The following is a 12,598-nucleotide window of genomic DNA, read 5'->3' as shown; positions in this document are numbered from 1 at the left end:
TCCTTAAAAAGTATTTTCCAAGCAAGTGTAAAATGCTCCTTCAATTATGCCAGCAGTGTGTTGGTGTGTATTGTGTCACTTTGAAGACCAGATCCTGCTGACACTCACACACACACAGGTTCACAAAGCTTGACATTCTAACTCGCTGAGTTAAGCTTTTGGCTTTGTTTTATTTCCCTGCACTACAAATGACCAGAACTAGAACTCTCAAATTGCTTACTGGGATTAAAAGGAAATGTAGTTTGGATTTAGAAAATGCTTTTGATTCTTGTGTACTCAACACAAATTAATTTGCACTTGTTCATTAACACACATACAGCTGTACAACAACTCACACACTTACACCCATTCCTATTATATTCATTAGACTCTCTGATCTCTTGTCAAAACCTAATGTTCTCAGACAATTTTTTTTAAACAAAATCATATTCCATTCCATTTTGATCATCTACTGTGAAATAAACCATATCTGGATACCACAGACTGCACTTGAATTAACATTCTTGGGTTGCAATACAATTTCATGATGCTTTACTTCAGAGTTAAGCAGGATACTAAAAGCCCATATGGCAGATGAATGCTCAACCTTTTAAAATGATGACTTGGCTGCTGGTAAATCAAACACCCACCTCTGTGGTTGCCAAATGGTCCATCGCCTCTCATTGAGTCACTATGTGCATGTTGGAATTTGCTGCTGTTTTTCTTGAGCGGCTTACATCTCTATGTCCACATTGATGTGACCATTGACACATAAAAAGATGATTGTTGTCCCGTTTCCAATTCTGTCACATCATTCTTTATATGTTGTTAAAATGGGTCATATTGCTGATAAAGTGATTGTGCTCTTCACTTTCACACTCTTAATGCTGCATACGTGCATATGTATCATGCATATATATATCAGTACAAATCTGACTCCACCGAAAACACCCACTTCATAAACTGCCCAAAGCAGTCTTTTAACATTATGGGTTCTAAATGACAGCAAGAAGTAAATGGTTTAAATATGCTTGAACTTCATGGACAGAAATATTGCAGTGAGTAAAACTTACCAAAGCTGCATTAAAGTACCATTCAACCTGCACAAACATCAGCCACAGATTATAATGCATCAACAATCACTACAACAACGTTTAATTTCAATACTGCCATGGAATCATTAAGTCATCAAAAAGCTAAAATTGAAGTATACATAGTATACGATACAGAAATTGGTTCACCAATAAGTGACTCATGCACACACACACACACATACACACACACATACACACACTTTATTGGTTGGAGCAAAATGATCTGAAGTGAAGTCTGACTGTTAATTTTCTGCACATTTTGAGAAATGTAGTAACCAGACTACTGTCACTTTGGTTGTTTATTTAATATGTATGTGTGGTTTTTCTCTCTATTGTGTGTGTGTGTGTGTGTGTGTGTGTGTGTGTGTGTGTTGACACTGCGAGGGTCAGTGAGGTTGATAGTTTTCCACGGCAGTAAAGGAAGGGTGCATGGAAAGAGGGAGATGCTGAGTTAGTTTGAGGGAGAAACAGTTGTAGAGTAGAACAAACAGCAGCCTCCTCCACTTCACCGCTTCTTTTGCATCCAGCTCAAAAATCTTTTTTCTTCTCCTCCTTTTCTTTCTCTATCTTCTCCTCATTTGTCTTTCTTTTTCATCTAAGCCTTCTCCTACTATTCTTTCCTTGTTATCTTCTTCTTCTACATTTTGCTTTTTATTTTCTGTAGCTGTCTGGTTCTCGCCAGTCTTCTTCTTGCTAAACAAGAAGCCTATCCTCTTTTTTAACATTTTCAGACTGAGCTCCTCCAGTTTCTTGTTCTCGTCCACCACCTGTTTGACTTTTGTCTCCCACCTCTGTTCTTCATTGGCCAGGTTGGCCTTCCTTCCTCTCCCACTGTTTGTTCTTGGCCAACTCCTTCTTCAACTTCCTGTCCAGAGCTTTGTGGTTTGCCTGCCAAGCTCTTACTCTGGTCTCCCAGTTATGCTCTTTCTGGGTCAGGTCCTTGAGGCCTGAGCACCTGTAAGCTGGGGTATTAAACTGGCAGCAAATGCTTCTCAGCCGCACTAAAGGCAACTATATAGGCAACTATATAGCCGACTGTAAAGTCAACTGTATAGCCGACTGTATAGCCAACTGTATAGCCGACTGTAAAGTCAACTTATAGCCAACTGTATAGCCAACTGTATAGCCGACTGTAAAGTCAACTTATAGCCAACTGTATAGCCAACTGTATAGCCTACTGTAAAGTCAACTTATAGCCAACTTATAGCCAACTGTATAGCCAACTTATAGCCAACTTATAGCCAACTGTATAGCCAACTGTATAGCCTACTGTAAAGTCAACTTATAGCCAACTGTATAGCCAACTGTATAGCCGACTGTATAGTCAACTTATAGCCAACTTATAGCCAACTGTATAGCCAACTTATAGCCAACTTATAGCCAACTGTATAGCCGACTGTACAGTCAACTTATAGCCAACTGTATAGCCGACTGTATAGCCAACTTGTAGCCAACTGCATAGCTGACTCTATAGCCGACTGTATAGCCAACTTATCGCCAACTGTATCGCCAACTTATAGCTGACTGTATAGCTGACTGTATAGCCGACTGCATAGCCGATTGTATAGACAACTTATAGCCGACTGCATAGCCGACTGTGCAGCCAACTTATCACCAATTTATAGCTGACTGTATAGCCAACTGTATAGCCAACGCATAGCCAACGCATAGCCAACTTATAGCCAACTGCATAGCCAACTTATAGCCAACTGTATAGGCTTACTTGGAGCTGAGACTGAAGGTGGTGGTATACAAGGTCGAGGTCAAGTTGTTACTTGTGTAAGTCTCTGTTTTATGTACATGCTACACAACCAAGATCTTTGACCATTATTAGTATATATTGATACATTGATTATTTGAGTCCGTCATGGCAACTTAAAATCCGCTAATGTCTAGAGTGACGAGAGCGAGTCAACAAAATATACAAACACAACCTTCATCTATCAATTCTCCTAAAGATCTTTGATGCACGCTGGCGTCTCTCCTTGTGACAGAGCGCCATTCCTTATAAAGTAGATCAGACAACCATAAAAACATATGCGTGCAATAAAACACATTCCCGTGCCAGGTATCTCCAATATATGTATGCAGGAAATCTCATCATCCTCCACAGCAGGAATCTAATGGATGAGTGATGTGATGACCCAGGGTCAATTCCTGCTTTTCTACAGAGTACAAAACCACCCAAGAAAATGGGTTATTCTTTATGTTGGGTATTTACCTGTTTTAATGTAGGCTACTCAAGCTCTTTTTAAATACACATGTTATACATTATTGTTAATAATACATTGAATGTCACATTGTTTTGTTAAATTAACAGATTTGTTTTAAATCAGCGTGTTGTGTCAGACACTTGGTCGGAATTAACAAAATGTAAGTTTGGGTAAGTAACCCAGCAGTAATATCTAAAAACAATTAACACCAATATTGCTGGGACATTGGGAAGAGTTAACCCAGTACTGCATCTGCTAAATTAACCAAAACTGGAGTAAAGTTTTAAGTGAAATGTGTATTACATCATTGCTAATTTCAGTGATGACAGAAAAAATAGACTGCATGATATCTTAAAATAGCTTGTGGGTTTCTGTTTGGTGCCATGTATAACAGGTAGATACTGAATCTACAGTATGGACAAAGGACTTTCTCTCTCTGCTATTTAGTTTTTCTTTCTTTTTTTTTTACATTCATCTTGTGGATTTGATTGGCAGTCTCTGACATAAGTGGGCTGCATTCAGCCAACCACTGATCTTTTTTAAGGTTTTCTTCTGTCCCCCGCCATTCTTGTCACATCTGTCATTTGCAACTTCCCACGGGAAAAGCTTTGTTTAGAAAAGATATCGGAACTTTTAAAGGAGTTACCAATATTGTTCAGAGAGTGCAGCTCCCTTGCACTGTGACAAAATAGTTAATTTAATTTAGAGCCATCAACGGCAGCAAAAACCTTCAGCCAGTGCCTGCTGTTGCTGTTCCCACCCAAAACTAAATGGCCAACTCAATGTGTTCAGTGTGGGTGTCACATTTGTGTTTGCATACTATTTAAGCATTTAGCTCACGTTCCACAGCAACACTGAATAAGAGAGGAGGAAGGACACAATGGCCTGTACTGTCTGTACTAGAAATGTTTTGTGAATCTGAAGATAATATTTTGCATTGTACAACAATACATTTCATATTAAATATTTTACCCTCAACAGCTCAGAGGGAACTCATTCATATATTCTAACAAAAAGCTTTTTTTTAGCTTCATTTTATGTAAAACTAGACTGCTTGTATGCATATAAATCATCTATTCTTCACATAACTAACTTGCTTGCTTGGTAATGAAAATGTCTGGTGTGGTAATGCAATTCAAACTGTACTCATTTGAAATATCTACTGCTAATTTATGTTAAATGTTTGGGCTTATGGCAGGGTCAAATCATTTAGATATCAATGTTTACTGCTTGACAGAAAAGTAAACTAATAGGACTTTACAAATAGCTGCTCGGGAGCAACTGTAGCATGTGTTGTGTTCATGAAAAATCTTTAAACTTTTTAAAAAGTGGAAAAACCTTGTAGGAAAAAAAAGTTATTTTCACAAATACGTCTTTATTATGTGTTTATAGAAAAATGGGTTAAACACGTACATTTATAAGAATGTAACATACAAAGGCAAACATGTGTTGTTTGTCTCACGGTTCCTAAATTCTCGTAAGACAAAATTAAGCAACCACTTATCACAACTGAGAAGTTGGAAACATAATTGCACATTGATTTTCTGTCAGTTGACAGACGTATGGCTTCTGGCTTCACATTTATTTAAAAAGATATTTTTTTATTTGTCTACTATAGGACAGACCGTATCGAACAACTGCTACACAACTAAATTTCCTTCAAAAACAATTGTATACAGAAAAATGTAAAGAACTTTAAAAACCTTTCTGTTTCTATCATTCAAATACACCATAGTAGGCCTATTCTTCCAACAGCAAGCCATTTCTTGATGTAGAGGAAATCCAATAAGTTAAGTGGGGTTGAATTGATTGTTCACAACAGAAAAGAAGTTCAACACTGAGCTGTTTTCTGTTGATCAGAGGCCAACTCCAGATTAAACCATGACTCAGATCCCGGCCTTCCCCGATCTGTCTTGCTAAAATGTAGACATCCCAGGACTCTATATTACAGATGAACCTCTTCTCAGCTGCAGTCACAAATCACGGTCGAGGCTGCAGCATCAGTGGTTCCATTGCTTAACTTAGTCATTATGTTTTTACAGGTCTTTTTCGCTTATCAGCCTGAAAACCTGTGTGTGCTCCCTGAAAGCGCGCTTATCTTCCCGGGTGATTACATTGACCCCGGGCCATTGATTACACACCGTCTACGCTAGAATGTCATTAGAACACAGATGGCGACCAATTTTTGCATCCTGGCAGCGCTCTCTGCTCAACAAGCTCCATCTATTCTACCTCCGTTTCTGCTGGGTGGGAAATAAGTTCTCACTGTTTCTGCGGCTTCTCAAAGCAGAAATGAGCCAGTTTTTATTATGAGTTAGGACAGAATGAAATACATTTGATTTTGTTCCAATGTTTTTCTCTGTGGATATGCAGGGAGTGTTTTTTTCTTCTCGAGTGACAAAGCAATTGTTGGAGGAAGGAGAAAGTTGTTGCTACGTTACCCTCTGCTGTTTAATTTCTCTGTTTTTCATGTTCACTTCTGGCTGTCACAGCAGCTGTCGGGAGGTTTAACATTGTGGAGCCCCACTGTCTACTGCAGGGCGGCTGGTTCGGCACCAGTCCTTTTCACTTTTGTATTTACAACTGCTTTCTGAGCAGTTGTAAAGGCTAAAGATCTGGCGGCAATGAGAATAAAGGAGTTGCTGAATACCTACTCTAATCTTCTCTCTGTGCTCTCGACTCACCCTCCCTGAGGGAAAACAAAAAAATCTCCTTTCTTCAGATATAGATGCAGACAGCTGGAGGCTCATGTATTTGCTGGGCTCAGTCACTGGTCTGCTTAACCTTAAATAATAATAATAACAATTATTGATATAATAATATTTAATAATAATAGGGCTGCTCAGTAGTGTGGTGGCTAGCACCTCGACACAGCAAGAGGGGTCAGAGTTCAATACCTGGTCTAGACGTGCCTCCTTTGTGGAGTTTGCATGTTCTCATGTGTTCGCATGGTTTTTTTTCTGGGTCTTTCGGGTTTCTCCCACAGTCCAAAGCAAAGTAAGTTGGGAACTCTACATTGAAAATTCTCTATTGAATATATTAAATATACTATCAACATGTATAGATGTGGATGTGAGCATGAATGGTCTGCCCAATGTCATCTGGGATCGCTGGAATAAAAAGCAATATTCAGCAGTACAGCACTTTTCTGCTACATATTTTGTGTACACTCTGCTCAAAGCAAAACATTGCTTTTCCACTCAGACATGCACATTCCCCACCTAAAAAGCTCAGTTACTCTGACTTCTGCAGTTAAAACACCTTTGAGAAAATTGTCCTTGTACACTTTCCAGTCAGGAGAGACTCACTGTTAGGCCACATTACTGTTCACATATAAAGACCAATGGTTTGTGATGACATATTAAACATGCACACCTTAATATCTCACATCATGACAGTTCAAGTAGGCATGCAAGGATCTTTAGGTGGATTTCAACACCATGATATCAGCACATCAAGCTTTACCAGTCGTGCCTGTCCAGTAACCATAACTAGCTGTGCGTAAAACATTGAGCTTTCAAACTGTAGAAAGCACATCATAAGTCTGAGAAGCACACAGCAAAGACCCTGAACTGCAGCTATGAGCTGTGGCCTGTTTCCTCCTGCAGCTCTCCTTCTAACTACATCAGTTTGCAGATGACAGAGTGTTGTTCAGACTGAAAATAGACAGGATTTGCAGCTGCTTGCGTTATGAAACTGAGTTGTAGCCACAACATTTTCGTAATATAACTCCAAAATCACAAATGTGTCTTATAGGACTATCTGTACAGAGCATATGACACTCTCTTGATGCTTAAGAATGAATGTGTGGAGATTGTAGATTTCAGGAGAATATGCAGCCTTTGTGTTTAACCTTTGGATGATACACTCAAAATCTATCTTTTGTATATTTTAGAGAGAACAATAACAGCTTGTATTCATGTTGGCTAGAGGGAATTCATATGATTTTTGCTTCTGCTGTGCTCGGCTTGTAACGTGTGTGCTGTATAAATGTTCAGTCGCATACAGAAAGTAGGTGATTTATTGTACGTTTTGGCACTTGGCTTGTCATCACAAGTCTTTGTTCTTAGTCAACTTCATGTTGAATGGTTGTATCAGATTTTCCCTTCAGAATGCTATTTTAGGGATGTGAGGAAACAAATCTTTCTCTCTCTAATTTGTTTCTGCTTTTATCTCAACACTTTGAAATAACATTAATTCTCACTAGAAAACCCTTAGAAAAAAATTATCTATTTAGTCTATTGTTAACCAAACAAAATGAAGGAGCCTGAGAAAGCATTTTTACAGAAGCACTCACTGTCATTCAACATGGGCTTTCCAAGTAAGCACAGTGTGCAAGCACCATCAGGCTGTTAAGTCATAGCAAATAACCAAATGATCAAATTTCAACATTCGTGATGATTGGTGATTATAGTCTGAGAAGGAGCTTTGTTGAGGGAGGGTATTTTTTATTCTAGTGTATTAGCAGGGAAGCTCACTGGCACACAGCTGCTCTTAATAACCACCATTAGTGCCAGCATGCACTGTGATTTCAGAGATGCAGCTTACTCTTCATCCATTCACTTCCTTCTGATTCTTAAAATAGCTGAGAGGTTTTAGATTTCTCGTTGCTGGTTGTTTTTAATTTGTTTGTAAATCTGTCCCTTTTTTGTTTATTTTTTGCGCAGACCTACAAATGCTTTCACATAGGGATGTTAATAATGAACCCTCTAATCGTAAACCAGCAATACCAATTTTGACCAATCAATGCTATCAGTGAAATGGTTAAAAGAAATATTACATTTTGTTTTACGAGTTGAGCAAAGCTCAAAAGGATTTGCTTGTCAGGAGAATGGCTGGTCTACCTTAATGCTCAGCCCACCTTAAGTGAACATGAACTGGAGTTGTTGCTAACTTTAGGGCTAACAAGCAAGACACAGGAAGTGGGCTTTGGTTCTTGAGGAGTTGTAATATTTATTCACAAAAACATGTACACACTGCACTGCTATGTTCACAACTAAGTTAAATGGCAATGCTCGCAACATCGTGGCTCCTAACTCTCTGGTATGGATGAATGGGGAGTCAGTTGCCTGTTTTGTGCATCAGTAATTGTTGCTGCTGGGCGGCTTGTTATGGCTTCAATCCCAGCACACTGCATGCATGGCACTAAAGGTTTTGGTTAATGGTTGATGATCATTAACAAGGGTCGGCTATCAGTCAGAAATAATATTTAGGGTATTCACTGTAGTACTTTCAAGTGTAGAATCCCTTCTGTCACATTATTTTAGAGATCAACAGGTGGCAGTAACCTGCCAAGATATGCTGCAAATGTGGTCAGGGGAGAAGAGGACTGCAAGCTTGTAAACATGGAGGTTAACGTTGCTGGATTGTAATAAAAAAAAGAATAATAAATCAATCCTCCAAATATTTACGATGAAGGAAATAAACTTGAGACATTTGTTAGACCTCAAGGATACGCACATACATTTAGGTGAGTAACACTGAATGTGAACATTTGTGTGATCCCCTTTTTCCCTCTGCAAACAAGTGAACATAACTTTAAAGGTTCTCTTCAAAGGAACAGATGAATCTTGTTCATGCAATCACGTTTGCCTTTTTATTTTATGCAATACTAGCGACATGGCACTACGGAGGGCAATGTCGGTCTGTCTGTCACTTTGGTCCTGACTGAAATATCTCAACAAATATCCAACGGTTTGCCATGGACGTTTGTGGAGACATTCATTGTTCTCAGATAATGTGTTTGAATGATGTTTGTGATCCTCTGCAGATTGATATTTGTACGTCAGTGGTTTCCATTGAAGTTCTGCAGATAGATATAGAGATAAATTGCATGCTATCCCTCTACTTTTGAGGGTTTCATTTGACATTCAAAATAATAATAATAATAATTTTCTGGTATTGGAGGGTGTTTCACTGCTATACACACAATCCACCAGCCCCCAACCCCAATTGTGGCCATAAAGAAAGAATAAATGGAGCCTTACTACATTCATGAATATTTAGATTGAGGTTTTTTTCCAACCTTCTTCACAGAAACCTTTTGCAGCATTTACTTGGTGAAAATTGCTGCCGGGGAATGTAATCAATGAGAGCATCTGAAACTTCCTACTCTCTCCACCCTTCTACTTAATAATTTAACAACAAGCATAGCCTCTGTGGGCATTCACTGTGAAAGGGAGCGCATGACCTCCAGCACAGCAGCAGGTGGGATGCTGCAAGAGGTTGCAGGGTGCAGAAATTGATGTTAAGTTGCTTTGCTCTTCAGTGTATATATATTGTGGGGTTTTGCCAGGGCTCGAGCATATTTGGAATAACATTACACATATTGATCTACGGGCAAAAGTAAATTAGTGTTAATATATAACATATGATTGATTCTTTCAGTTACACTTTTGCAATGTTGAAACTTTTCTTTTACAGGTAAACCTAAACCACATAATATATTTTGCAAACCTCATTATGCTGCAATGTATCATCTAAGGACGTAATCAGTTAACTGTACATACAACACTTTATAAAGTTAAGTTGTATATTTGGTGATTATCAGTATTTCTTTGCAAACGTTGAAGCTGTCACGCACAAAATCAGTAATTGCTTGCACATCTCTGACACCATGAAAGCTGTGTTAACTTTCTAAATCACTTTACTGTCTACTTACAATAATATAATTTGAATCAGTCAAGGGCAGAACAGGTGTCACTAATCTAGCTATGCAATTCAATAAAATGGAATGGATGTTTTGAAAAGCCACGTAGTCGAATTGCAATATTAAAACTATTTTAATTTGAAACGCAAATGAGCCCAAGCAGAGTCTGCAGACATGTTGAGTTGTCATAACTGCCAGAATGCATGAAACCAGAGCTCTGGAGCTAGCTGATACATGCGGCCATTATTTATGTTATTTATTACAACTGTGGTTGACAATTCAGTTTATCTGATGACAACCTTATATAGCAACCTTCTGGTCCACAGTGACACATTTTAATTTTATAAATATATTCTTTTCTCCATTTTTCCAAAAAATATTTTGACGTGGGTTATTTACACAGAAGAAAACAAAACATGTTGCCCAGTACACCAGGAACTCAGACCAGATTAATCCAATATGAATTGCAATTAATTCATTGTGTAGCGATGGCAGGAAAGTAATCCCATTTGTTAAATGACCGTTGAATCTCTGTTTTAGATTACGATGTCTGGTGAAGCAACTGGAGAGAGGAGAGGCTTCCCTCACGGATCTCAAGAAGAACCTGGAGTACGCGGCGTTGGTGCTAGAATCTGTTTATATCGAGGAGACGAGGTAAGTCGACAACAGCTTTCTTCAGCGAAACAAGTATTGACATGGTTCATTTCTAATAATAATAATAATACTTTGAATTTATATAGCGCTTTTCTAGACACTCAAAGATGCTTAAATGGAGCCATTTATGGAGAACAATAGTGCAGCACTAACCAAAACAAGACTTTGGAAAATGGATGACGATCATCGGTATCCTGTGCTCGGCTTGGTTACAGAATCACACACCGTTATGACGAATGATAGACTAAAGTTATAACTAAATGTGTAACAGGCACGTTGGAAACCGTACTTAAAAAGATAATTTACTGAGGTATTGTACTTACTTACCACTACATTTCAGAGGGACATTTTTTTTAAACTATAGTTACAACTAACTTTTCAGATAGAGGATGCAATACTTCTAAACATAATGGAGTATTTATTAAATTTGTATTGCTATTTAAACAACCTAAATACTTCTAACCACTGACAAATATGATGCCTATTGTCATGGAAATGTCATGGAATGATCGCTGTTGATATGGTGACGGTTAGGGAATATACAAGGTCAATGTATGTCAATAATGTAGTGCAGGTCCAGAATCTGAGATATGACCAGGCTTATGGAATTATGTAAGCCTCTCGTCATCTAGATCCCTGCAGATTAGGGCCAGCAATGGCAGGACCACTCCAAGATGAAGGATGACGAACTATCCGATGCAGAGTCCATGTAGCACCATGATTATCAGTGTGATGTGAATGCTTTCTCTATGCCATAAGAACATGTATTTAGTTCAGAGGGTGGAGACCAACAGGCTTTGCTCTTGATCCGCTGTGCATGACAACACAACAGGGTAGCTGTGGAGAAGTATGTCACACAATTGGATTTAAATACTCCCCATCATGGGGTTTCAAAAGGCCTGGGATGTTTTAATGTTACATAAGAGGTGATATTATTTGATGGATAGCGCTGGGATTTTGAGTTGTCTGCAATAAGGGCTGGATATTTTAGTAAGCATCTGCATCTGTCTGTGTTCCCTTTTCTATGTGTCTCTCTTTTACCTTACATCCCTCCTTTCTCCCTTCTTCCAGACGTTTGGTGGACACAGAAGATGAGCTCAGTGACATCCAGTCAGAGTCGGTGCCCTCAGAGGTGCGGGATTGGCTGGCCTCCACCTTCACGCGCCAGATGGGCCTGATGCTGCGCCGCAATGAAGAGAAACCTCGCTTCCGCAGCATCGTCCACGCCGTCCAGGCTGGCATATTTGTTGAGAGGTAACATGTTTGTGATGCTCAAGCACACGGCCACATTCACATATCGGCAAGTAGTCGTCAATGTTAAATAATGAATATGGATTGTCATCTTTGTCCTTCCCCTACTGAAGTCACAAATCTATCATTGTTCAAGTGTAGCCCAGACTTGAAACGGTTCTATCAATATTTAGTTTGGCCTTGAATAATGAATGACAGCCAAAAATAAAATGAAATACAATTCTTTTCACATTTGTTGGATGTGTTATTGACCAATCGATTAATCACTTAATAATATAACAGTAATAAGTAATTGCTAATTAAATTAAGTGTTAGACGCAGACAATAGTGCCTTATTCACTGTTTGCCATTTCATTGGAGTGTCCTGATTGCCCGAAATGTATACGCTACTTAGTGACCACAATATAACCATGTACACTTTTTTAACGATCTAACGATCACTCAATGCAATGTATTAGATTTTATAAATGACAAAATTGTCTATTGCCATCAACGATTCATCAGTCTCTAAAATCTCACTTTACTCTTCACTCTTGAATAAATTATTGACTGATCTATATTATGCAATAAATAGATTCTATGGGTAGAAGTAAGTGCTGTAAGTGAATGGGGGGGGGGGGGGGGGGGGGCGATTTGGGGGAGAGGGAATCGTCTAAATTAGATTATTGTTGGTAATGTGGTAATGTGGGGTATTTCTCAAATATCTCAACTTTGTACTTTACTAAATTAAAACTAATGGCAGCCGAGAAGCTGGATAA

General features: G+C 38.7%; 1 protein-coding gene across 1 annotated transcript in view; it reads left to right on the top strand.

The window, feature by feature from the left end:
* The window catches only part of pde1cb (phosphodiesterase 1C, calmodulin-dependent b), an 80,379-nt gene that overhangs the window by 52,979 nt on the left and 14,802 nt on the right, over positions 1-12,598 (top strand). The window contains exons 4-5 of the mRNA XM_034555396.1: positions 10,476-10,589; positions 11,661-11,843. Coding sequence (XP_034411287.1) covers positions 10,476-10,589; positions 11,661-11,843 — 297 coding nt within the window. The remainder of the gene's footprint in view (positions 1-10,475; positions 10,590-11,660; positions 11,844-12,598) is intronic.

The sequence above is a fragment of the Cyclopterus lumpus genome, chromosome 17 (assembly GCF_009769545.1).
Source record: "Cyclopterus lumpus isolate fCycLum1 chromosome 17, fCycLum1.pri, whole genome shotgun sequence".
NCBI classification, from domain to species: Eukaryota; Metazoa; Chordata; class Actinopteri; order Perciformes; family Cyclopteridae; genus Cyclopterus; species Cyclopterus lumpus.
Note: the sequence above shows the minus strand (reverse complement) of the source record. Positions and strands in the feature narration are given on the sequence as shown.